The following is a 27542-nucleotide window of genomic DNA, read 5'->3' as shown; positions in this document are numbered from 1 at the left end:
TTCATATCAATTTATAAGAATTAACTTGAGAAAATAACTATTCCATTATTGCCCGAATCTGACTGAACCCGTCCGATAACCGATAGGATATTATCCGAATCCGTGCGAATATGATATTACCACTATTTGATCCGAATTTGATCCGTTTACACCGCCCGACATCTCTCGCCCGCACTCTATTTACAGGATTGCTTCGTTAAGGTAAGTAGGTAACCATTCAATAATTCATATATTTGTATATTTCATGATGGCATATATTTCATTGAGGTAAGTTTTATTCACTCTTTACTACTTCCAGTACTTGAACTCCAGATGCGATGTATCAGCGTTGTTAGTTGTTACACACTTCAAAAACATTCGTGGGTCGTGAGAAAACAGCATAGCATGCACCAAATGCAAATTTCCTGAGAGCCCAGGTTCAAGGTGATCGACTCTAGGCCATCAAAGTCAGGGCTCGAATCCCTGTGCCCCTCAAACCGTACTCGCCTTTGCTGAAAAAGCTTACGTGTGCATTAAATGTTCATGACCATCCTATGAAATTCTGGGCTATCAGATTTAGAATTTCAGTTCAAATTTAAATTTCGACTGAGATCTCGATTCTACGGTCTCATTGTCTCTTTGAACTGTCCTGCGCATTTAATGCACACAAGGTCCCACCTTCACTGATTGACACACTTGCCATAGTTGCAAGAGACAGATTCTGTACTAAACTGTTTTACAGCATCTTATCTTGTCAAAGAATTCTCTCCCAGATACAAGGTCAGTTTGAAAATGAATGAGTGGCCAAAATTAAGCTTCATACGTATGTAGTTGGGTCTGTATTCTTTTTTTTTTTTTTTTGGTAAAATTGGGTCTGTATTCACATGAGCATATCAAAAACTTTTAAGTCTCGAACTTGTCCCATATACAACGGATGGGTCTTGGCACAATGGTCAGTGGGCTACAATTGTAGCCGAGGGTCACAATATTTAAGGCACAGAGGCGAAATTTTCCCTTTTGATCCTCTTTTCATGTGTGAAATATCAGCACGCGTTCCCCTCTAATTTTTTATTTTATTTTTTAAATTTCTCCTCTGGCCCTTATTTGTTCTATCAATAAAGACAATGCACAGAAAAATCATTGTGTTTTAGGTGAAACATCAATACTCAGCCCTGATGTTAGATCTTGGCACCACCCTTGGCAAGATTGAAACGGGCTCCCAATAAACACTGTTGAAATATGATTGCATAGAAAAATTGTAGCAAACGATAAGATCCTCCTTCTCACTCTCTCTGTGTGGTCTCTAGCTTCTCAGTCTACTAATTCGTCATATACTGATCACTTCACTACCACTCAGTAGAAATCCATTAAAGGCGCACACGCCATTGGAAAAGCCAGATGCTCAACTTTCAGCTCAGGCCTCATCAATGGCATTGACAGAGGGGCTGATGGTGGTGGGTACTCTCTGAATCTTATGCTCCACCTGCTCTCAACCTTGCTTCCTCTCATCTTTACAGCATTTTGCACATTGAGGGTTATTCATTTATCTTTTTCCAGGACTTCAAGACATCCATGAGCAACATGAGTAGCCTGAAACCTCTCACTGGGAGCAATGGCCAGATCCGTATGAGCTGCAGGTCCATCAATTGATTTCAAGTAGCAGTAGTAGAGGAAGAACTAGTCTAGACGCTCTTGGGCTCTGCTATGTATATGTCTACTTCCTTAGACTATATGTGACTTGGCTGGCCTCCTTTAAGTAGCAATAAGCAATATCTACCTCACTCTTAACAGGTTATTTTCATATCCGACACTTCTCTGTAGTTGAATTTCGTGTTTCTGTATTAATATTCAGTAATCTTTGATTTCATATTCAGATGCATGCTGGCATCGGTTACCTCTCAATGCCAGCCAGCATGGCCTAATGGTTGCATGGAGAGCAAATCATGTTGTTTTTGACATCACGGCTCAATCTACTTGTGTGTGAAAAACAACCCAAAAGACTAAAACCATAAACCAAACGCAATACAAATTTCCTTCCTTGTGATAATCAGGGAGTGACAGGACAGTCACCATGCCTACCATCACTCCAGTGATGGCTGGCCCAAGGTGAGGGCAGTGGGATTCAATATAAACACCAAAAAAAGATTAAAAATAAACTAAAATTAAAAAGTTCAAAAACTTCTTTACAATATAACATTTTCTAACAAGTATAGATCCTCTTCCTCTCTCATATACCCAGGTTGGTCAGTCTATCCTCTTTTTTTCAAGCACTATAAGTATGAAATGCTTAGATGATAAGAATCAATCTATAAAAGACTCAGATAGACAAACATAAGAAAATACTTGAGAAAAAGTATAGCATTCATGTCATAAAGATATACCCTTTCAGGCTTCGATCAACAAACTGAACCTGATATTGCAGGGCTGCTTCATTGGCAATTTGAGCTGTACTCACCTGCTAGTATGTATTCTTAAGCTCACCCTTTCACTTTTACGTTCCTGAAGAATGAAAACACATTTCAACATTGTGAGCGTAAAGTGAAGATGTACAACTATTTTTAAAGAAGCATCAGAGTTTCTTCCCATCCCACTTGGTGGTTTTAGATGTATATGTTATGGAAATTTTTTTGGTAAAAAGCCAGATTTGGTACTAATTTGAATGTTGGAACCCCTCATATGACTCAAATTACTAGCACCTGCCCTTAGGGACTGTTTGGTTACATTAATCCAGGGATTTGAAATGAAATGTGATTTCAAATCTATGGATTCATGGTTCAAAAAAATTAACTGTTTGGTTAGCCTCAAATCTATCGAAGTTTGTAGAGTTCCGTCAGGTTACTCCCTGTGAATCTGCAAATTTCATCCATTTTATACAATTATACCTAGGGTGGAATCCAAGGATTTCACCCAATACCCAAGAATGGCTTAATTCCCGTTTTTAGGCAAAAAAGTGAAATCCCTGGATTCTAAAGAATCTAGGGATGTTTTATAACCAAACAGGTATAAATTTTCGATCCATGAATCCTTGGATTCAAATAACCAAACAGGCCCTTAGTAAAATGTCCAAATTTCCTCCCCCCCCCCCCACCAAGGGGAATCTTGTTAATGTTTTCCCATACTACTGCTCCTCCAGCACATGAGATCTGTTCACTGTCCACGTGTCAACCCCTTTCCCATGTTGTTGTACAACATACTCACTTCAGCCGCTCCTAGGTGCACTAAACATACCCCTCCACAGAAAATAAGAAATTACACATTCAGAGGGGTTAAAACCATCATTCCAATGATTCGAAGGTTAAAAGTCCTACTAAGTAGTCCAACATCAGACCCACCCAGCTTTACATGCAAACAGCTCAATGGCAGCTAGATCAAGACTGTTCCATAACAAGAATAAAAATTAAAGCCGAGGGATTATTGGTATTGGTACCTGCAGGCTTGTTGTACCACATCCAACCTGGAGCTGTCTGAAAACCCTGGAAAATTTAGAAAGTGCAGTTGAGAACATAGGCATCAGTAGAGATTTTTTGCACATCAATGCATTAAACTTAGATACCTGCTGGAAGCGAGCAGGATCAATGACTGTACTGGGTGCGGCCTGCAGTTGCACATCAGGAAGTCATTGTAAATAAAAAAATGCACACATATGAAGCAACAAATGATGAGGTGCATCAGCAGAAGGAGCTAACAGCTTGTTCTTAGCCTTGTGCAGATTAATCAAAATTGAGTAACATATTTGTGTGATCAAGGTAGACTGGTGTCTGTCTAATCAAACACCTTCTAGTGAAGCCAGAGTGGTTTTTTTTCTGGATGTAATCGTCTATTAATTATCATCCACAAACAAGTGAGTTCGGAAAATTTCCCCAACTTATATTCTACTCAGAATTCACATTCAAGGCATTTTTTGCAGGAATTCTAAAACGACACCCTTGTCTTCCGATATTAATTCTCAATTACTTTTCTACTTTATTTACTGTCATCAGATTCATATGAAGAATCAAGTTATCATCCAACTCATACATTATGTTCCCTGTTTAACCTCTAAAATTACAGTGTTGCCCTTTTCCTTGTAGTACCAAGCATGGTGGGAGATCTCGCGAGATATCTCGTTTTAACCTGGCGAGTCTGGAGGGTCGAGATGTCGAGGTTGGGTCCCGAGATCTCGCCATATCTTGTCATATCTCGCCATATCTCGCCCTGGATCTCGCTGAAACTCTCAATTTTTGCCCTTTTTTTTTGTAGATTTTGGCTGAATTTTCACTTACAACTACTCTTAGCACTCTACAACAAGGAGATCAATCATTCTCTACTTGTCTTATGAATTTATGATTTAATGACTTATATAGAACTTCTAATGGTTGTATAATTATTTTATTCTTGAAAATCTCATATGGATGGAATTTTGATAACATTTAAGTTAGTTGATGCATTTGATATACTTGCTTTTCATTTATATGCTTTAAAGGTTCTATATTACATGTTGTATAACATTGCATTCCCTAATCCTACTACATTTCGGTTTTACACTATGGGTAGACTTAGAAATCATACTGGGTTGTTTCGACAAATCCAAGGCCACCACGTGTTCAAAGGCCTTAAATAGCTAAATACCAAGTTTCAACCCAATTGGGACCCTAAAACCCACCGGTGGGCCCCGGTTGCCTAAAAAATTGTCATCTCGCCGAGATCTCACCGGATGGTCGAGATCTCTCTTTCGGTGGTGAGTCTCTCTCGGGCGAGTCTTCTCCATGGTACCAGACCGCATTTTTCTAGTCTATCGGTTCAATTTCAGATTTCAGCAGTTGTCCTAGCCCTTGTTTAGTAAAGTCAGTTTTTGTTTTGGTGGTTATCTAGCCATCTATAGTTAATACTTTTGTCTCTCCTTGAATCTGGATAACTTTCTATGTGGAAGGATTCTGTTTCGTACTGTTTGGTTACTCAAATTCTGTACTAAATTAAATGCTTGTATTCTAACTCTTCTTAGACAACTCATTTGACTCCATGGCGAACTAGGATGCCTAATGGAACTGGTAGCTTCTGATATCAAGGGGTGGGGACTAGTACATGCCATCCACGGGGAGAGTCGAACCCATAACCTCTTCCCCAAGATGGTGTCCATCCAATCATGAGCCAGCCCGATGATGGTAGGATGCCTAATGGAAGTTTTGCCAAGAAAGACAACAACCTTGTCTTATAACCCAAGCAACTTGTATAAGTCAAACAAATATTAATATATTTCTCCCATCCCATCAAACTTAAGGGTAGGATGTAGGACTTTACTGCATGGTCATCAATGTACAGTTCTCTCACTATTAGCGCTTTTTTTTTGTTTGTTACTCTCCCAAACAGCCATTGGGCCATGCAATAGTCCATCTGTGCATGGAATGGTAGAGAAGCACATGAATCCATGCTTCAAATAATTCCAAAACTATCAATACATAAATGATGGACAAGGAGAGATTCTGCCGGACTTCATTACTTGCCAAAAGCAAAAGATGAATCCTGAGAGTCACATGTCACATGCCCCTACTTACTTTCAAAAGAAAAAGAATTATCATTGGACATAAATTCCTGACCAGATAATAATTACCACTAAGAAACACCATCACCATCACCTATTAGTTTAAATGGTAGATTACCTGGATATGTTGACCAGGAACCCCCCCGGGGGCCCCCCCCCTTGGAAAAGCAGAGCATGTTGTATTAGCAAACAAAACCAAAGTTCCTGCGTTGTAATAAATCAAGCAAGAAGATACTAACCAATGAATATAAAGGAGGCGGAGGCGGAGGCATGATATGCGTTTGCGGTTGAATCTGTGCAGGTGGGATCTGTGTCTCCAGTTGCACCTGTGGCACAGGTGGAAGCTGTCTTTGTAATTGCATCTGCGGTGTTTGTGCAACTTGTACAGGAAGAACCGGAGGATGTGCTTGAGCTGCTTGTTGAGAATTAAGATTCTGAACGGTGAATGCATGATGCTGTTTCAGCATCTCTCGCAGTTGCTCGAACGAGATGAACTGTTCCGGTTTTTCCCACTACAAATACATTTTATTAGACATTTTTGTTGGGTTCCACATGAAAACAGCTATCCACATCAAATGTGGCGGCTCGATGTGAAAGGCTCATAAGGATTTATGCACTCTCTCCTTGATGACTAGCTTTTTCAGGATAAGTTCCACCTGAATCTCAGCAAGTGGTATCGGATGTGACTACTCAGGTAGTCAGGTGTGCCTCCAAGTTGCATAAATTTGTTGGGAAAATCCTATTCCCATGTGTAGTCCCACATGTAGGGGGAGGCTATTGGAATTCTATTGGGAAGTAACAGTCTCATGCTAGATATGAGGAGATGCCAAGTCTTGCAAAGATTTGGCACCCTCTTCAATGGCTCTAAGGATGGGTTTTATCCGAGTCCTAACAATGGTCACATCAATTGGTTATAAGAAACTAAATTGCTTAAAGGACATAGTACATACAAGCATCTTACCTTGCTTTCACCAGTTACACTGTTATAATAGTACATGCATCCTTCAGGCGAGATATGTTCCGTCCAGTTACAAACAAGCAAAGCAGCTTGCATAATTTCAGGAACCGAAGGAGAGCTGGATATAGTTGATGGCACAACTGCATCTGATGGCTGCACGGAAAAATAAGCTAAATTAAATTTCCAAAATCATTTGCATGCAAAATAAACTAATAATATAAAGAAGGTGGGACCACAATTAAGTAGAAACAAGTTCAGGCATGAAAAGTGAAGTCTACAAATATCTCAGTCCTAATTTCCAATAACAAATGTATTCTGTTCCATAAAAACTGTGGTAATATGTTATTGTAATCAATGTAAGGAAAAGCTCGATTTCTTTCAGATGAGGATAAGTTTGAATCACATTTCCCAAGGCCAACTGCAGTTTATCCTATTAAAGTAAGTCCAGCTGGAACTGACGGTTGGAAAAAGAGAACATTTTAAACATCAACAAAATATATAAATATCATATGATATACTTGATCGGGTTCCACTCTCCTTTCATTTGGGATGTGTGTGCATGTGTTGCGTTGTGGGGAGGAAAATTTTATGGTCTACAACCATAAAAAGGAAAATGGGTCACACATATAACTAGTTGAGATCTACCACTGTAGGGTTAAGATGCTTAAGATAGAAGTGATGCAGTTGAGTCACCTAAGTAGGCTTAAGTTACCAGAACTAACAATTGGAATCTTCTCAGATTTCAGGGAGTTGTTCTAAACCCTTATGGAAGAAACTGAACCAGAAGTCTTCTCTAATCTGAGTAGTTGATCTGATTTCACTTCTGACTTCAAGTCCTGCCCTTATATTTTAATAACTCTTAACTGTGCCAAAGATATTGAGCCAATCTGCTGGTTCTGACAATTTGATCTTGCTGGTTTTTATGCTCATTGTACAGAATCAATTGCTTGTATTAGTCCTATAGTTTGATTTCTGATTTGGGTTCAATTTATTGATTACTCTTATCCAAGTACTTTGCATGATTATGAACTCCAATGTCAGAACTTTTACTGGACCTATTTACATGTCTTTTTCTGAGTATCAAAAGAACAAATTACCAATCAGATGTCTGTGAGACTATGAGCAGTCAACTATGACAGAACCCACCAGTTTGGACTACCAAATGATAACTAGTATGGCACTCACATAATTTGATCCCCTCTCAGAAACATGCGTCTAAACATTTAGTTGTAGACATTGCCTCACCTTTAGTTTTGCAGCCTGGGAAGCTTGCTGCTGAGTCAAATTTTGACTAAAAGGCTGCATCATGTGCAATGGCTGTTGCAGCTGCGAGAATGCTGGCTGTGATGACTGAAAACTTGTGTCTAGAACTTGATTTTGTTGAGGCAACATCTGATTTAATTGATTCAGTGGCTGCTGTTGAGGTTGAATCTTCTGTCTTTGAACAGTGGGGGTAGGTGGCAATTGTTGGTTTGCTGAAGCAGAAGCAGCTTGCATCTGTATTCTAGAAGGCATTTGTTGTCCTGCAACAGCAGAGGTGCTGACCAACGAACTTTGTGCAGATGATTGCTGGTTTATGGATGGAAACTGATAGGGTGACTGAAGTTGCTTCTGTAATGATGATCCTCTCTGACCAACAGATTGGGCTTGTGACTCAGGTGGGTTAATGATCTGGAATAGATGGCCAGATGTCTTGTAAGCTATGAACCATCCCAAAACCATGTAAAGTCCCAGGACAAGGTCAGTTCATCAGTTCTTACCTGTGGCACAGCTGAAAGAGCCAACAGAGGAGCATTCAGTGGACCACCAAAGGTTCCCAATGGTGCAGCCTGGTATTTGAGCAGAATTGGAAGAAAAACAAAGACAAGTTAACAATTTCTCCATATAAATTTAATAACTTGTACTATAGATAGTACCAACTGAAATAGATAGACTAACCTGCTGCACTGTTGAATGTGGTAGAACTGAAGGAACCGGAAGAGGATCATTTACTGGACCGCCAAAGCCTCCCGAAGGTCCAGCCTGATATTTGAGCAGAATCAGAAAAGCAACAACACAAGTTAACTTCTCCACAGATAAAAGTAATAACTAGAGTATTATAGACAGTACCAACTCATAAAAATCACTAGATAGATGCAATTATAGGAGATTTTTCATTTACATGGCATCATGAATTATGCATTTCTTTGCATGTCGCCTATTTGAAGTACGTGGAGGATTGGTCTCTCCAATTCAACCGTTTCAGGCCCATTCCCCCACCCCCAAATAAAGTGTGTGAACTGAACAGCTAAATAAGCTTAATTAACAAAATGGCCACCACGTTCCGAAAATACCCCCCCCCCGGGCGAATTTCAAACTGTTCGATTTGATCAGTTAAAATTTGGTTTCTCAAACACATTTCAAAATGTTTATAACACCACATGGCACAAACAATCCATGCTGAAACTTCATGAGTAAAGAGTAATCAGGACCAGTTCAACAATTTTAGATTCTGTGTGAGTTAACACAATTAAGATAATCATGTCATCAAGTTTATCTAATGGGCTATGAAGGAAACCTTTAGTAAGCATTATCTGACAATTTATGTTTATAACTATAAACAGGATAATAAATAACAAAGACGTACCATTTAAAGATATTTTAACAGAAAAAAACAGGAATATGTCATGAAATGTCAACTCTCTTTAAGACTGAATACCTGGAGGTGGGAGTGAAGTTGGTCTATCAAACCTCTACATGTGGGGAAGAAATTTAACAGAAACATAAATGAAATCTCACCATGGCTGAAGATGTTCCTTTTATTCTGCCTGTAGCAGTCATAGGACTAAAACCTCGAGGATTACTTTGCGATGATGCTCCCAAGTTCTGTGGACTCATTGGCTGCAAAGCATCAGGAAGAAGTCCCAACATTGGTTGAACAAAATTATACCATTTAGACATACTTTAACAGATAAAAAGAGAAATTTGTCATGAAAGGTTGCCTCTCTTTAAGACTGAATACCTGGAGGTGGGGGTGAAGTTGGTCAATCAAACCTCTACAACTTTGGGGGGGGGGGGGGGGGATTAAACAGAAACATGAATGAAATCTAACCGTGGCTGAAAGCGTTTCTGTCACTCTGCTCGTAGCAATCATAGGACTTTCAAAACCACGAGGATTACTTCGAGAAGACGGGTTCTGTGGACTCATTGGCTGCAAAGCATCAGGAGGTAGTATGCCTGTTGGTTGAACATGAATGGGCCCAGGGCCTCCAGGCCTGCAATATGAATGTCAGAACAATATAAAAATTCCCAAGGAAGTGTAATAAGAGAAAGAGAATGGAGAGTTGGGAGTGGAGAAGAAAATTAGGCTTAAATCGTCAGAGATAAGGGAGGACCTAAGTCCAAATGGTCCATGAGACTGGGGGCCAAAATCAGAACCACTCCTGAGAACAGGAGGTGAAAGATCAAGACTGGAAATAGAATAACTTCATAGCTTTCTACTGAAACTATAAACAAGGTTAGTACAAGCAAACTTGACAGGCCATAATTACCAAAACGGAAAGTTCAGGCATATATATATATGCTGGTAACATTTTCTAAATGGAAAAGGTAAATATACCCCAACATGAACCACTAAGAAACATTAATACACATCAAAATAGTTATAGTCAGCACTAAGCATTTGATGACTTCCCACCTGAAAATAGGAAAAAGAAGCAAAACAAAGAATATAACAGCAGGCTTTGCTTTATTCGTTTCTGGAGGTTCTCAGTAAAATTCTAAATTTATCCTGTTATTTTTTATGACTGGGAGCTATGTGAGACTAGGTTTCAGATTAACAACCAAGACAAACATTACTACAGAAAAGGGAAGAAAAAAAGGGGGAGTTCGGGAGGTTGAGATGGACTCCTACAATAGACTATTTTGATACCATTCCCTTCTGCCTTCTGATGTGCTTTAAGCAATCAAGAGGGAATACACAGACTATAAGATCAAGCTGAATCTTACACAGACAGATCTAATGGTGACAAGGCTGTTGAGGGTCAGGTTCTGTCTAGAGTGTGTAAAAGACCAAGAGAGTTGCACTGGTGTTACCCTCAATCAGGATGGGTCAAATTGAACATTGGCGGGAGCTCCTTAGGAAACCCTGGCAATGCAGGAGCAGGAGGTATATTCAGGGATGAAAAGGCTCACATCTTACAGGTGTTTCGTCTCTTTTTGGGGGTGAGAACAAAATTTTGAGGCAGAAATGGAAACTCTAGTAGCTGGTCTGGAGAAGGCAAGAGAATCAAATCTACAAAAACATTGGATAGATTCTGATTCGGCAGCGGCTGATTCTCTAATGACCAAAAAGAAACCTCCTTAGTTTATATTGCAGCGGTGGTGGGATCCGTTGAGTTCTTGGATTTGGTAGAATGGAAATCACTCACTGCTATAGAGAAACAGATAGTGGCAGATTACCTAGCAAATTCAGCAGCTAAAAACCACACATTTTCTCAGACACATGTGTGGCCTGCAATGATCCTTCAAGCATGAAAAATGATGCATTGGGGAGACCTCGGTTTGGGTTTATGGAATAGCTTCACAGAGCTCTGTACTTGATCATGATGTGGGTGGAGATGGTGTAAGGTTCAAATTTTCCCTCTTGTACTGATTGTTCACCCAAAAAAATATACCATTCTATTCCTTTCAGAGACATCCAGAGTGAGAAAAAAGAATCCAGACACTTAATTATCCAGGTGCCACCACTGTAGTCCAACCTTAGACATCCGCTAATACAATCAACTTCAATCTAGTTGAGAGCTTGATATAAGTCACAGTTTCAACCAATATCGTTGGAACACTCAGAGAACATAAGAGAGTTAGACTATTGAATCTTTCCAGGACCTATTTTCTAGACCTATCTAAAGCAGAACTCCTCCATTGAGTAATTTCATACAAAAATTAAGGAAACCCAGACAATGCTACTAGCTAGATGTCTCCCAACAGAAGAATCACATGGCTTCAGTCACATTGATCAGAATTGATAACCTACATCTCTTTGTTCTATAGGAACACTGTATCCCGCTAAAGGACAAAACCTAGCAACTCGCACTGGAAGTGGCTAAGAAATGTAATGTGTGGTAAGCTAGTCTATTCTGGACATATCTGTTATGTAAACTCAAGTTCCACTTTGAGAACTGAGCATTCAATTACTATTTCTATTCTATCCTTAAATCTAAACAACCTTCCTTGTCAACCCCTATAATGTTTATATTATACTTTTTGGCCCTTTTAGTATGGATATACAGTTTTCAATGATAACAATAGTGTAGTTTCACATGTATACTCAAAAAACGTGCATGGCAATGACACCATCTGATAATGACATTATGATATGTCACCTGCAAATAAATAAATAAATAACCTTTTATGCCCCAATGTTGTGGAATAAGGCATGGGACATTTAGAAGCAGGTTCCAAGTTCTAAATACACCTATGAGTTGTCATTCAGAAACATCCTTTATCAGATGAATTCACTATTACATCAAAGCCAGAGTAACATGTGAACCTTCTGTTCAACTTAGATGCCTATGACAGAATAGTTTGAATTGTATAAATTATAAAGGGGTACAAGAAATTGAAGTGACCTTGATTCTTCAGTCCGAGGCTTCTTTGGGTCAGCGAAACGAACAATTAATGGCTTATCACAACCCTAAGGTAGCAGAAGAAAGAAGAGAGGGGAAAAAAATAATAAGAACTCCTTCAAAATTTAAAAGAAAATCACTTCATACTGCAGAAACAATGAAACTTACTCTCATCACATAGATTCCATTTAGACCATTAATAGCAGCTGCGGCCATGTCTCTATGAGCAAACTTAACGAATCCACACCCTTCAGATTATACAAACAATCCATTAGTGAAAAAAAATACAAACTTCAACTAATGACGTTTTCCAACAATGGTTTGAAGTAAATTGATAAGAAATACTGGTGAAAGTGCAATACAATTGACTGACTCCATCATTCACTTTACAAGGTCACAAAGGAGAGTACAAGACGTGCATGGCATCATGGAATTGGGATGAAAAGAAAAGAATATCATACATCCCTGTATGAATTTTTGTGATAGTTTTTGCTAGTCAAGTCAAAACAACAGGATGGTAGCAACCAGTGCTTCAAGTTTCTTCCTTCCCAGTATCAATCTGTGAATATGATTTCCAAAGGTGAATGGAGCAAAACTGAAACCCGCACCCTCCCAAAAAAAAAATTCAGTAATGTTCTTGCCTCAAATATATATTAGGTCAGGAGGTTCAGTTGAGGTTCACAATATGCCAATGCAGACATTTTGAAAATGAGAGAGAGAACAATAAAAGTCAGGAACCACCTCTACTTTGTTGCCTTTCATCTCGCATGATGTAGATATCATCCAATTTACCATATGATGAAAAAATCTGATACAAGGTATACGAATGTTAAACTCTGAGAATCCTTTTAATGTAAGAGTAACTGTAATAACAAGAGCCACTATCCACAACAAGAAAAGCATAAAGAACGTAAGTGTTTGTACACAGCCATGTAAGAAAGACAATTGATGCAGGTTTGAAGACATATTCTCAATTGAAAGAGCCCAAGGGGTCAGGCCAATCAATGACCCAAGAATATGACCCAAATCAGCACATGGCTTTCATGGGCTAGGTATTTTGGTGGGTTAAAGCCAGCCCACATACTATGATTTTCATTGGCTATACCTAAGCCAAGAGTAGTCTAATATGAAGAGAACTTCAGAAATTCATCAAAGTCAGTAAAAGGGACTGTAGAGTGAAAATAAGGAACTAATAGTCAAAACGAGCTTTCCTTTATAGAGAGTTAGGTAGTGGTGGTCCTGGTGGAGTCAATATTATGTGCATGTTAGCTAGTGATGGGTAATGTATTTAATGTCTCTGTCTTTAGATTGACCATATAAAGGAACTTATGTAAGAGGGTGGATCACCACACTCATCAATTGAAATTAATAGTTGCTTTGCAAGCCATTCTTCTCTATGAAGAGACCTTGTGTTTGATCAAGGTAGGTTGGTATCTTGGTGTTCGATCCAATCTCTCCACCTTGCAGTGTGAAGCCCGGGTGTTATTTTGTTGCCCTTATTGCATTTTGTCATATTGTTCCATCACTTCTCCATCTAGTAGCAACTAGCAAGTCTATCTAGTTATTAGTCTTCTGTATCGGATACTAATCAGCTCTGCCCCTGTACTTCTTCTCAGATTTTCAGGGTACCTTTCTCATTTATTTTGGGTAATCTATACTTCAGCCTAGCTCAATTCTGATTAATCGTTCTACCCCTACTTTGAAGTACAATTCTGTCCCTAATGTTCTAATGCTATTCTAGAGTTACCACTGTGATATCACTCTAGGTTTCAGTTTTTGTTTCACATCTGATTTTTGTCTTATACTTAATCTATCAAATCTGGAACTTATTCTCTAGGAAAAGACCTTGATTGGCTACTGTTTTGATCATTCAAATTCAGTGCTACATTAGACCTAACCAACAATTTGGAGCAGACATTTATCTTTTAGTAAGAAGCATCAGAAGTAATCAAGTATTCAGAAGATAATGAAAACAAGATTAACAACAAAGAAAGAAAGACACCAAGACAATAAACATGCAGCGGGAAGGTTAGGAGGCGTGAATGCTAAATGCATGTAAAACATACTTCTTCCACATCCTTTTCGTTGGCTTTTCTGTTGACAGCACCAACAAACAACTTGAACCCTCCTGAGCCAAACAATTAAGAAAATATTAGGATATTTAAAAAAAAAAAAAAAAAAAGGGTAGATCAGCTCAAGTGAAGATTCCAGTTTAAATGACACCCAGGAAAGAGAACAACTCAGGTTCAAGTTAAGTAATATATTGCATAACAGAGATGTGTAAATGCACAATATAGCTGGCAAAGGGCTCAGGCCCCTGGTCAATCAGTAGACATTTAACATCACAACCACGAAAACATATAAGTCAAACAACTCTTTTGGAAACATACAGACACAATTGAAATTCAAACATATGTACATAAAAATGAAAGCACTGATAAACATACTATAACAGAGAGAAGAATCCAACCCAAAACTAATTAAAACATGTTTTAAAATTTCACAAATAGCTTGCCTTTTTTTTTAATTGTAAAGAAAAGGAAATGAAAGGATAAGATGGTGATTGAGCCTCCGACTCTTATCCTAGTATCTCACATTAAAGTTCCTCAAAAGTCTCACCTACATGATTAACAACAATATCATCATTTTGTTTCTGAAATCCCCTTCCCTCCCCTTTTCCTTCTTATAGTGTGTAAGAAAACAAAGACTTAAAAAGATCCCAATTCTAACATATGTTGTATATAGTAATTGTATGAGGGGAAAGAATTAAATACAACCCAATTCTAACACAGGCTGTATATAGTAATTGTAAGAGAGAAAAGAAATGAAAACATTAAGCCTTACTAATTTTCACGTGATAATTCCTGAAAACAATTCCTATTCTTACGACGTATCCTGAACCATGGAATATAACTTCCATAGCATAAGCCATCTCCCCATGGATCCACATGAGCTAGTTTTAAGGACCATTAGTTCCTTGTGTGTAGAAATAATTCAAAACAAATTCCTGGAAAAGAAACTGTAGTAACGTAAGAGAATTTTAAGTCCCTATCCCCAGGTTCTGCACTTCTATTTTCTGAATTATAAAATCTGCATCTCTTTGTTCTGCATTCTTTGGTCATTAGGAGCATCATGAAAACATATGCATCGAAGTATGGCTTCCAAACAAAATTCTAAATTATTGGATGCTGCCAAAAGGAGTAGTAATGCCAAATGCAAAAAGGAAGATCTTCGTAGTGGCAGAGGTAAATAAAGCTTTGCACATTTTTCATTAATCCATGAAGAGGATCTATATGGATTATGGACGCATAGATCCTGGATCCATACATCTTGATAAGGAAATCAACAGGAAAAAAAAGAACCAGGACTGGTTGAAATCTTTCTTGAAGCAGACAAAAAGGAAATGAAAGATGAATATAAGCGTGTCAACTAAGCCCTCTCAAGGTCTTGCTTAAGAATAAAAAAAGAGGAATCTCCCGTAATATCAGGGAATAAGGTTTAAAACTATTTATGAGGATTCCGTAATCCCACTTCAAAAAGAAAGATTGAAACGACAGGCTTCTTTAGAAATTGGATGCAGTTACTAATTCAAGATCTGGCATTTACAGAATGAAGACTTCATTCTCAATTCAGCAAGAGACTTTATGGAAGTGTTTAATTTGCTTCTCTTCCAGGAAAGTTTCATTTTCCTACAAGTTATCCTAATCTTTTGGTTTAGTTTTTCCCGAGCTTATCGATTCAACCTTTGATAGAAGAAATATATATAGCTTGGTTATATTTCATCGCTTCATCAAGTTCAGTAATGAGCACAACAGCCCTCTTGTTCCAGTGGAAAGAAGAACCTGTAAATTGCTATTCAGGAGATTCAGAATGAACAATTTCATACAAAATCTTTTGATCCTCTTATTTTTCTATGCTAAACTCTATTGTTTCCTCTATTTATAGAGTATAATGAACATACAGAAATGGCTACAACAGAGTTTAGAGGAACATTCATATATGGTGCTAACAATTTAATAACCATCCTTGTAGCTCCAAAATGTTTCAGTTGTGCTTCCCAAAAAAATTCCCTAGGAGATCCTCATACATGCATAAAGTGGGGTTAAAGTGAGGTTATGTAACACATGTAGCTAGCTTTTGAAGGAGTTATTACAGAAAAGGAACCAGTTATTCTAGGCATTATGTAAAGTGGGAGAATGGATTATTAGTAGGAGTTGTAATATAGTGTGAAAGTGGATAGCAGAAGTTCTAGTCCATTGTAACTAATTTTAGCCTATCGAATAAGCATAAGATGGAAGGATGAGCAAACTATGAATGATGAAAGAATTCCTCAATTCCTCTATGGAAAAGGAGGTCAAGCTTCCTTGATAAAGCCAAAGATGTTAAGCTTCCCACTAAAGCTATTATCCCTATTTTATTTGGTTTAATTTCTTAATTATCTATAATTCCTTCTTATCTTGTTTCTCCTATTTTTTTCCTCATCCACTTCGTGCAGTCACCTTATTGAAGTTGTTACTTGCACAAATTCTCTAAGAAAACCTAGGGAGGGGGTTGGACGAGGAGCAAGGAATAGAGGTTTTGCTTTACAGACAAAGCAATAGCATTGGACACAATGGAAGGCTGCGATTTGTAGATAGTCTAGGAACATGTAGGACATTTTTCAAGGTGAGGGATGAGTTGAGCTCAATATTTCCAGTTCCAGCCACAATAGTTAACGAGCCATCAGCAGTAGCTATCTTCCTACTACTTGGACAGGGAGAATATGTGGTGAAAAGATTTGGTGAGTGTGTCATGTGGTCAGTTGCACCTGAATCTATGATCCAGGGGCTTGGAAGAGAATTACTAGAGACATTTAATCCAATAGAAAGTGGAAACTCACCTGAATATGCCAAAGAACATGTACCTGGTTTTTTGTTAAGGTTGCTCAAAAGAGTTTTTACACGTTCTATGTCCTCCTGATTAAGGCTAGCAACCTCTTTATTAGTGGCTTCAGGTTGCTGTGCAGATGTAACATGCGCCTGACCATTATTTCCAGATTGCTCTCCTTTGTGCCCCCACTCTCGGCTAGGAGGTTTACCATGAAGTTTCCAGCATCTCTCCCGTGTGTGACGAGCTTTCTTGCAGTAGGTACACCATAGATTGTCTCTATTTTGCTGTTTGGATTGCCCAGTTTTTCCACTTTCAATAGCAAATGCCTTGTCGGTTGTGGGAGTTGAATGCTCTCCTCCTTGAGATACCATTGCTGAACTATCAACACTTGTAGGCTCTAACATCAGTCCTCTTCTGCTCTCTTCCCCTCGAACCAATGCTACAACTTCATTGAAACACGACACGTCTGGTTTTCCAAGAATCTGAACCCTTATTTGGTCAAACTCAGGATTTAACCCTACCAAAAAATCATAGACTCTATCTTGCTCAATACACTGCTTTACTACTGCAGCATCCTCAGAGCACTTCGTCTTGATGACTCGGTTATGATCCAACTCTTGCCACAAAGCTTTCAGCTGGTTGGCATATTCTGTAACTGTCTTATTTCCTTGTTTGGTTGCTACTATTTTAACCTTGACCTCATAGGCTTGGGCCGCATCTCTCGCCTTAGAATACGTCTGTTGGATAGCCTCCCAGATGTTTTTGGTAGTTGCCAAGAACATGCATGTATCACTGATTTCTGAAATCATAGAATTCCACATCCATGCCATAATCATAGAATCTTCTTCGTCCCATGCTTCATATTTTGGATCTCCTGGTTTCGGTCCATCTCCAATCAGGTGGCTCATCTTTCCTTTGCCCTTCAAAATGGTCCGAATGAGTTGAGACCATTTTAAATAATTTCTTCCATCGAGCCTGTAGGCAGATTGAATATTCTGCAATTCTCCATTCTGCAGATTTTTTATTGTCTGATCAAATGCAGTCCCGAAAGTAACCTCTCTTGGTTCTGACTTACTCTTTGTAGGTGCTTAAAAATATTATGTGAAACAGTAACCAAAGATGCAGTAGAACGACAGACAAGACGGAGAAAGAAAAAATCTGTTTTCCAGGTAAGGAAAAAAAAAAACAGAACAGAGCTGAATAAAGAATGGCGATAAAGGCCAAAGGAAGAATAATCTCTTGTGGCGGAAACACCAGAGATTAAAGGCAATGAAGGCCTGAAAGCTGAACAGCAATCCCAAGATTGGTTGGCTCTGATGCCATGACGAAATAGGAATTGAAGTGTTTTATTCTTGTGTGTATAATTCAAAACTTTACAATCAATATATACACAGCTGCTATCTATGAAATAGGAAAGAATATCCTACCTAGAAGATTAGAATAAATGAGAAATCTACCTAGAATAGAATATTACAATAAATGAGAAATCTACCTAGAATAGAATATTACAATAAATGAGAAATCTACCTAGAATAGAATATTACAATAAATGAGAAATCTACCTAGAATAGAAGATTGCAATAAATGAGTAATCTACCTAGAATAGAAAAATACAATAAGAAAAATACCTGTAATAGAATATTATAATCTGATCTACTTAGATTAAAGATACTAATAAAATATTAAGATATGATTCTAAGATTTTCCACAGTTTTCCTTTCTATTTCATACTAATTAACCTATTAAATTGGCAAACCAAGTAGTTACAGCTCCTACAACTTCTCCCACATTCAATTAATCCCTAAATGACTACTTCTAATACTTCCTTAGAAAAACTAAATATTAATAAAAGAAATACTTAATATTTTTCCTCCACTAGAAGGTTTTTTCAGAAATCTCCATTTATTCTGATGCATATGACAGGTGGGATGGTATTTCTTGGATCCAATAGAATAATCTGGTTATTAATGACAAGGAAAAACCAAAAATAAAGATATCCTTTAAGATCTAATATTTCTGTCGACTTGAATATGATTGTATGGGTGATAGCAGGCTAGCAGCTACTATATCAAGGCTTATCAAGAATACCAACGAACCCAATTATTGCAACTACTCAAGATTTTTTGTCTTTTAGCATCCAGGATATATTATTTGGTTCCCTCTTACTAACAGAAAGCAAAGAATTAGTAGATCTACTCCACCCAGAATGGGAAGGGGGCTGGGATTGTGAACTTATAATCTGATAATCAAGTCAATTCCATGATTATAAGCTCACGTTATATCACACCAGATTAGAATAGGGTTACATACATTCTCATCATGAGAAGGGTAAATTGGGTCTATGTTTGTGTAGCGATCCCTACATTATTACATTCCATTATATACACATATATATACTCACCAGCCCGACACTCCCGCCCCACTAAAATAAATAAATAAATAAAAGAGAGAAAAAGAGTAGCCATTCTAACCATTAAAATTGAACATATGTGTTGATATTTTAAGGATGGAAAGTCATTATCTGCCCCCGGATAAATTGTTGACAACCACACTGAATTCTCTGTACATTGCAGACACTCAAAAAGCAGAACAACCAGAAATCCAAAATATGATTTCATGGGTATTTCCCTCACAAAAAAAAAATATATATAATAATAATAATAATAATATATATAGACAAGGGTATTTCATGATGCAGGTATATATATACACGGGTATTTCATGACACAGGTGTGCAAAACTATGCAAAGCATGGCAGTAAGTTGGATGAGAAAGACATCAAATGACGTAATTTGTATGTTATTGCACAAATTTGTAGGTAACAACAGCAAATTCTCAAGGTTGAAAGACAATTACCAAGGCGTTCCCGTTCACCATCAGCATATTTAACCTGAATCGGGCCTACAGCCTAGAATACACAAACATGAATTAGTCAAACGATAGAATGGCGGTTTAGTGCCTAATTGGAACCCGTAGCGCCAGAACATACCCCAGGCAAAGTATATTGATTGTGCAAAGCCCTAATGGCCCTGTCAGCTTCGTCTGTGGTTGCATATTTTATGAAACAACATCCTGTAGAAGTAAAGTTTCCAAAACCTGATTCCATTAGATTACTGATACCATCAATCAACTATACATACTCTCAACTACTTATACAAGTCTGTGCAGTACAAAAAGCACAGGTAAAAGGTCGTACAAATTGCCAAAAAAAAAAAAGCATCAGATGGATATAGATAACTAATAAAGTATAGAACATCACTATAACTAATTAAAGAATAGAAGACCAATCTGGTAACATACTGACTTAAAATCAACACAAAGACACGTTGAAGGTTTTTTACAAGAAAAACTCAAACACCACTTGCTTGATAGAAGGAAGAAAATAAATCAAGCAAAAGACATACTGTCTCTTAATGGGAAAGATACATTTCCCTGAAAAGAAGGCTTCTAAAACTTGGTCTGCTCTAATAATAATGCATTAGGAAAAGGAGGAAGAAGATCCTAACTGGAGCAGTAAAAGAAGGCGAAAATATTATCAGAAAGAGGCAAAAAGATAATATATTAACCATACCCATAATATAATTTAAAATCCTAATTGCGTCCACATTTCCTATCCCCCCCCCCCCCCCCCCCCCCCCCCACAAATTAAAGAAAACCTCCATCCACATAAATTAAGAAATTGAGTTGGATTTTGGAAGTTAGACAATGTTCATCTTGGCTGCCCAATTATGTGGCCAATTCCTAGATTGGAGACTAAAATTACCAACAATAAAGACAAAGTAATCCAAATTGGTTACATTCCAGTTCATTATCCGTCAAGTACAATGATAAGCTATGCAAGTAATATTCTCATGAAGCTATCAAAGAAGATTATGGATAGATTGAAAAGCACGCTTCTAACACTCAATGACAACCAGATGGAGGCAGGATGAAGGTTGAGACTTCAATAGTAAAATTATGAATATATAATTGTTAAGGCATCACCTAGGAAATGCCTTGAAGTATCAATGGTGTTACTTGATCTTTTTCCTTCCAACATATAGCATTATCCATATAACATGACAACTATGACGGAATGCAATTCTCAACCACATTCATTGCTATTTTAAGGATGATCTGGATAGACAAATCAAGACCAGGCACACACTTACCATCATGGTAGAAGATCTCGCTCGAGAACGAGATCTCGGCACCTTGAAAAACCAAGATCTCGATCATCTCAGCGAGATCTTGGTTGAGATATGCAATTTTTTGGCGTCAACTCAGTGGCCCATCTCGGTGGGTTTTAAGGTCCTAATTAGGCTGAAACTTGGCATTTAGCCTATTTAAGGCCTTCTTAACACATTAGTGTCCTTGGATTTGTCAGAAAACAACCCTAAGTATGATTTCTAAGTCTACTCATAGTGTGAAACCAAAATGTTGTAGGATTAGGGAATGCAAGGTTATACAACATCTAATATAGAATCTTTTTAAGGCATATAAATGAAAAGCAAGTGTATCAAATGCAACAAATAACCTAAATGTCATCAAAATTCCATCCATATGAGTATCACAATCTCAATTTTCAAAAATTGAATAATAAAATTATACAACCATTAAAAGTTATATATAAGTCATTAAATCATAAGTTCATAAGACAACCAGAGAATGATTGATCTTCCTTCGATGTTGTAGATGTGCTAAGAGTAGTTGCAAGTGAAAATCCAGCCGAAATACGCAAAAAAATGGGCGAAAATTGAGAGTTCCAGTGAGATATGGCAAGATCCAGGGCGAGATATGGCAAAATATAGTGAGATATGGCAGAATCTCGAGCGAGATATCCCAATTCTCTGCTCTCGATCTCCATCTCGTCTTGCTTCTTTGAAAAAGCGAGATCTCCCACCACGCTTACCATAACCTTGCTCAAACACATGGGTGTCATATCATAATTTTTATGGGTGGAATTGATTCGTGAAGTAACACCAACCAACTTGAGATAACACCAACCTGGGTACAGTGGGTTTACCAACAAGAGTATGCTATGAAGGTAATATTGAAGCACCAATATGTCTATTATTAAGTACTATGAACAATTTACTAAAGCAGTCGATGATCCCTAACTGATACATCTCATGCACTAGAATCTAGGACCAAGTATGGGTTGGAAGGAATCATTTGAAAGGATTATAGTTCTTCTAGATAAACCATATGTCAGATTTTAGCTTGGACAACCCACCAATTAGATAGGATCTTTAAGAAAACCATGGGTTGGTTCGCATGAAGTTCCAACCACTACGTTTATTATTTTGTAAGGACTAACGATTAGAAAGGTCATTCCATGACAATTAAACACTTGCCCCACATTTCTAGACATTATATCACAATGTCTGTCATAAAGCACAGCTTTCTTTGGCACAACAATCAGCAACTCAAGGAGAAACTAAAGAAAACAGATTATGCCCATGTGCCCACCAAAAAAATAATAATAATAACATAAACAAGCCTAGGAGTCGTGTGAAAACATCAGAATCTGCACCACAAAATCTTTTATCATCCCTTTACAGTCCAAAGAAAGTGTAACCAATATAACAATGAAAGAAGCACAAGATCTCCATATCATGTGTATCCTTGTTGGTTTTGACAAATTCGAACTTTCCTTCCATCCTCCTTTAGCTAAATTTAATATGTATTGAATGTAAAATATTTTCATAGTCCAGAAAGAAGAGCAGTGATATATAATCATAACATTTGGGTTGAAGCGAAAATAATGGAAGTGCAGATGCACACTCCTGCAAAGCCAAAAAATTAGTGCCTAGCATGATGTGTAATCAACTAGCAATAATGAATTGCATCCCAACCACCAGCAACTGAGAAGGGGGGGGGGTAACCAGAATAAAACGTGGAAAGTAAATCAATTTAATTATACTATGTTTTCTTTCCCATAAGCACTACGTTACAGATAACATAATAATAGTATATATACACTGTAATTAAAGAATTGCATGGGAAAGGATGTGCTTTGTATAGATATTCTTGCTGGTTACCAAGGTAACAAGAAACTGCAAAAATTCTCAACTAAGGTCATTAACCTGCTGCTTAGAAAGCAAACATCAGTATAGTATTATGTCAATTAATGTACAACACCTCCACAGGGAGCAAAATAGTGAATATCTTGGCCAAAATTCTATAGTTAAGGCAATAGATCTCCCACTGCAGCTGACATGCCAGGTCAATGCTAGTGAGTTTAACCACTATAGTGAGCTACAAGATCAAGATTTATTTGCCTTTCAAATTTTGAACCGGTATACGTAACCACGACAACACCCAGCAAATGGTTGCCAAAACTAACTGAGCTCACTGGTTCCCGTCAGCTACTCAGATGACCTGAAAAGAGATACAGGTATAAAATCACATTCAATTTGAAGAAAACAGGATTTCACATACCATTCCGTCTTCCTGTTTTTTTATCCTTGATCAAATAAACCTCAATGACATTCCCATGCTCCTCAAATAGTGGGCGAATCTGGAATCAATTGAAGAAAAGGGGGATAGTTAATTACGCTGGTGCACAGATGACGTCAGAAACTCTGACAATGATGAAAAGAGCCAAAAGGAAAAGGAATATCAAGAACTGAATGTGAGATTTGAGAGAAATTTAGCATCAAAGATGGTATGGAAGAACTTTCACTCCATAAGCTATAAATAGTATCATATTTACATTGAGAAGACAATTCTGGAGAAATTCAGAAAATAAGTATCTTAAATTACTTTTTGTTCTGAGGGTAAGGTGAGGGGAGATCTGGGTAAACACTGAAGCCTTTAATGATCTGTTCATTCAAGATGAACTTCCAACTTAGAGGACGTGCACAAAAAGAGTTGCTCAAAAATTTCATTTCAAGGTTCAGCAACATAAACTCCAGAGCTACTAAAATGGAAACAAATTGGAGGATTACACCATAGATTATAGGAGTCTCGAGCACAAAAAGACAGAATAAAACCTAAATTTAGAATTTTTTTAATTAAAATTTGTAATGAACTCATGATGAAGGGTTAAACAAAGAGAGGGTCAGAAAGAAAATTTATGTAAAAGCTACTATTGCAACAGAACTAATAACTGCAGGCTAGTGCATGACTTAATGAAGAAATCACTAACATCTTCTTCGGCAGATTCCCTTGGAATAGATGCAACATAAAGTTTGGCATAACCAGCGGCCGCAAGATTATCTGAGAAAACATTGATATCAGCAATACTTGAAAAAAGGAGGGAAGCAACGAACATGAGAGCACAACAAATACAACCAAGAAGAATGCTTCATAAGAAAGAGGAATAAACAGATTCAGCTTGATACAATGACAGTGGATAGTTATCATTCACGATCACCAAGGAAAGCTTTCACTGACTCACCCTTCTTTACAGCATGTTGGGGCTCAACATGCTAACCTGTCAGATAAATTATGGATCTCATGGATTCCTTAGCCATTAATCTTTGGGGCCAAAGAGATAGACACACCATTTTTAGGGTTTAAGCCTCGTATTTCCAACAGTTGCAAAAGATTGGGTGAAGTGTTGACTTTTTAGACCTTCATATTGCAAAATGCATAAGGTCTAGAACTTACTGGACAACGGTGATGTGGAAAGTATGTCTATAAAATTTTTGAGGTAATGAACTTGAAAGATATGTTACTGGTAATACAATCCTCACTTCACATGAGTTCAATAAAAATCTGTAAACCTTATTTTGCATTTCAAGATCTACACCAAGAGAGGATCAGATCCAAGTAAATAATTTCTCAGATGGCATCCTTGGATACAAGAGACTATTCAACAAGACAAACACTGTATGGATCACACTATCTTTCCATTGCAGTCCTTGGTTGGTTTTCTGATCTCTGTACTTTCAAAAGTTGAACATTGATTACCACTCCTAAATGATTTTTGAACATGTTTCTATAGTAAAAGAATGTTTAAATGTCCTAAACCTCCTCTTTCTTTGCAAAAATATGTTAAAAACTGTGTTCATGCTTTGGTCAAGATAGCTGCAGGCTAATAGAATGCTTGAACAAAGAGAATAGAACTACCCATCTCACAGAATGGATTCTGTCTGAATGTGAATCTGAGGAAAGCTAGTCCTCTCAACAGCAACATTTATTGGGATCACAAAGATGAATCAAATGACCTTAACAGGAGAAAAAGGGAACAGAGAAACAGGCGACATGAGTTGAAGATGGTCTTATTTATAGAGGAGAGTAAAAAGGAAGCAGAAATCCACAGTGAACTTTCTAGATGTAAACAAGGCCCAATTAGGTAGGATACATTTTTTCTGGTAATATTGCCACTTTCGAAGGGTTAAAGATTAAACGGATGAGTGATTGGCTAGAAAGACTTTCAAGAGGACAAAACTAAGAAGTAAGTTTCCAAGACATTAAGAGACAAAAACCAAGGTCCCCATGGTTTTTCTGTAGCCTTTGGTGATCATGAAGAGAAAGGGCACTGTTAGGAAGTTGTGTTTACTAGAATGCAACAAGAAGGATGCACTGTGGCGATTTATTGTAGCAGCAATGAAACGATGCAATTTTAATTAACTCTAATTCCAAAGTATGGAATAATACTTTCTGGAAAGCCAGGGGTGTTCAACTCTCCAGAACTCAATGTATAAATTTAGCAAGAGCAGGATGGATGCTGAATGATATGATTGGAGAAACTCTTGGGTGCACTGTACTCAATGAAAAATACCGTGGAAGGGGATTGGGGGAAGAAAAAGGGGAAGGAGGACAAGACAAAAGCATTGCATCTGAAATTATGGTAAATTAGAATGGTCCTCTAGCATCAAGAAATCCATGAAATAGTGACAATGTAGGAATACAATTGCTGTAAGTTGATCTAATGATTCTACTCCACAAGAACATTTTGAAGTTTAGGCTCGGATGTCCCCACTGTCAAAGGACAATCAAATTACCCAGTCAGGAGGGGTAAAACAATAGTCTACAACATTTAAGAAAATGTTTCTGAGAGAGAAGGGGATCTCAGAGAAGATCATAATATAATTAAGACAGTAACAAAATTTGACTCAGACCCAAGAAACCCATCCAACCAGAAATATAAGAATAAAGAAGACTATCTGGAACTGAAAGAACACAACCAGTTCAGTCCAGATAAACAAAACTTCAACTGTGGAGATGATCTAAGAGAAAAATGAACTTAATTTTCCACATTCATCCCTACAAAGAGCAAGTACCAAGAATTCTGACCTACCTGGAGAGCCTCCTCGACTAGAAGAAGAAAAATCACGTCTCTTCCCAGCGTGAGGCATCGAACCAAAGCAGTTCCCACCGTCGCCACCACCATTTGACCGGAATCCACCACCGTCAGGTGGATAATGAGGGGGACCGTTGTGGGAGAAACCGCCCATGTAACTGGGGATTCTATGGTAAGAATCCATAGAAATAGCAGACGACAGAGGAGGCATTCTAGAAATGCCTGTGGTAGTGAAAACATGGGGTTTTATCAAATCGTTCTCCTCTGTTTACAAAGCATTTTAGACAACATTGCCAAACCCAGATGATTAGAGCAGAGAAGGAATCAAACCCTAAAACGGAAAAGAAAAGTTGCTAAGTAGGAAGGCTCCAGAACGGAACAAAGAAGAAGAACCAAAGAGAGGGAAGCAGCAAGGTACTCTGAACTTCGAATTTTTTTTTTCCAAGTTCAGTCTCTCTAACTCCTAAGCTCGAAAGAAGCTTTCTCTATCGTTATTTCCGTTATTTTCACACGTGCACAGCCGATACAGATACCAATGCCGATACGACACTGATATACGTACCCGACACGCCAACTCACAGTATCCAAGTTAATTATAGTAAAAAAATAATTATTTGAAATAAAAGATATTCCATTTTCAGTATTGAGAAATTACTTGGATCTACAAAGAAAAGAATGAATCTACTATTTTGGTAACTTTTTAATAGTATAGAAAATAAGAAAATATTTACCAAAAGAATACAAGAATACAAAATCAAGATGAATTGAATTTCATGGGTTAGCTTCTTTAATTTCCTCAAGATCACATAAAGGCCTTTAAAAACAATGACAAAAAATTAATAAAATAATTTACAAGATATTACATACTTTCAAATAAATAAATAAATAAATAAAAGCATAGAAAAAGTATAAAAAATGAATAAGATCGAGGGAGTTAGTAATAATCATAGTTGGGGTCTTCACAACAAAACAAACGTTTAGGATACAAGAAAAATGCATGAAAAAAAAGATATATATATATATATATATATATATATATATATATATATATATATATATATATATATATATATATATATATATATATGGTAACGACACACATGTACACGCACGTGCAATGTGTTTTCGAATATAATTTTTATCAGAGAGGTTGTCTTGGTCCGAAAAAACCATAAGCAAGAACAAAGTTTTGTAGATGTATATGAAACTTTTTTTTTTTTTTTTTGCTATTTCTTATTCTTCGATTGTAGACCTACCTTTACTTATAATATAGAGAGGTTGGATCTTTCATTATAAATTATGAATCCATAATAAATTGGCTCACACAGAGATAGTTAAACAAAATGGTGGTTCTCATAGAAGTTTGTAGCTATCATG

The 27542-nt window shown here is 37.4% G+C and overlaps 1 protein-coding gene and 2 long non-coding RNA genes across 4 annotated transcripts; 1 reads left to right on the top strand and 2 right to left on the bottom strand.

Moving 5' to 3' along the window:
* The first annotated feature begins 1261 nt into the window (after positions 1 to 1261).
* LOC149008529 (uncharacterized) lies at positions 1262 to 7989 on the top strand. The gene is made up of 3 exons (XR_016174989.1): positions 1262 to 1433; positions 1537 to 1770; positions 7904 to 7989. It is a non-coding gene; the product is annotated as an uncharacterized LOC149008529 (long non-coding RNA).
* On the bottom strand, positions 1966 to 5639 carry LOC149008530 (uncharacterized). The gene is made up of 4 exons (XR_016174990.1): positions 5616 to 5639; positions 3533 to 3574; positions 3407 to 3452; positions 1966 to 2478 (listed from the first exon to the last, which is right to left on the bottom strand). It is a non-coding gene; the product is annotated as an uncharacterized LOC149008530 (long non-coding RNA).
* LOC149008528 (flowering time control protein FCA-like) lies at positions 5665 to 26612 on the bottom strand. 2 transcript variants are annotated; one of them, XM_089164973.1, is made up of 17 exons: positions 26163 to 26612; positions 24063 to 24133; positions 23354 to 23432; positions 19920 to 20002; positions 19787 to 19838; positions 14128 to 14189; positions 12803 to 12869; positions 12230 to 12309; positions 12065 to 12129; positions 9830 to 9877; positions 9547 to 9709; positions 9234 to 9335; positions 8394 to 8477; positions 8216 to 8284; positions 7701 to 8126; positions 6459 to 6608; positions 5665 to 6009 (listed from the first exon to the last, which is right to left on the bottom strand). In XM_089164973.1, exons 1-17 carry the CDS (start codon positions 26374 to 26376, stop codon positions 5680 to 5682), a joined length of 2145 nt encoding a protein of 714 aa, XP_089021099.1. In that variant the 5' UTR covers positions 26377 to 26612; the 3' UTR covers positions 5665 to 5679. The 2 variants fall into 2 exon arrangements, with proteins under 2 accessions (XP_089021099.1, XP_089021100.1); XM_089164974.1 differs by lacking the exon at positions 9830 to 9877.
* Between the last annotated feature and the right edge of the window lie 930 nt (positions 26613 to 27542).

The sequence above is a fragment of the Hakea prostrata genome, chromosome 8 (genome assembly GCF_041222555.1).
Source record: "Hakea prostrata isolate BN-2017 chromosome 8, UWA_Hpros_2, whole genome shotgun sequence".
Classification (NCBI taxonomy): Eukaryota; Viridiplantae; Streptophyta; class Magnoliopsida; order Proteales; family Proteaceae; genus Hakea; species Hakea prostrata.
Note: the sequence above shows the minus strand (reverse complement) of the source record. Positions and strands in the feature narration are given on the sequence as shown.

Bases quoted from the DNA above. Each gene is read 5' to 3' on its own strand.
- LOC149008528 (XM_089164973.1), bottom strand. From the start codon at position 26,376: ATGCCTCCTCTGTCGTCTGCTATTTCTATGGATTCTTACCATAGAATC. The intron at 12,310-12,802 runs GTGGTTCCTGAC...TATAATCTGAAG, and splicing joins TGAAAGGCAACAAAGTAGAG to GGTGTGGATTCGTTAAGTTT. The intron at 8,478-9,233 runs GTGAGATTTCAT...CTCAAATATCAG, and splicing joins AAGGAACATCTTCAGCCATG to GCTGGACCTTCGGGAGGCTT.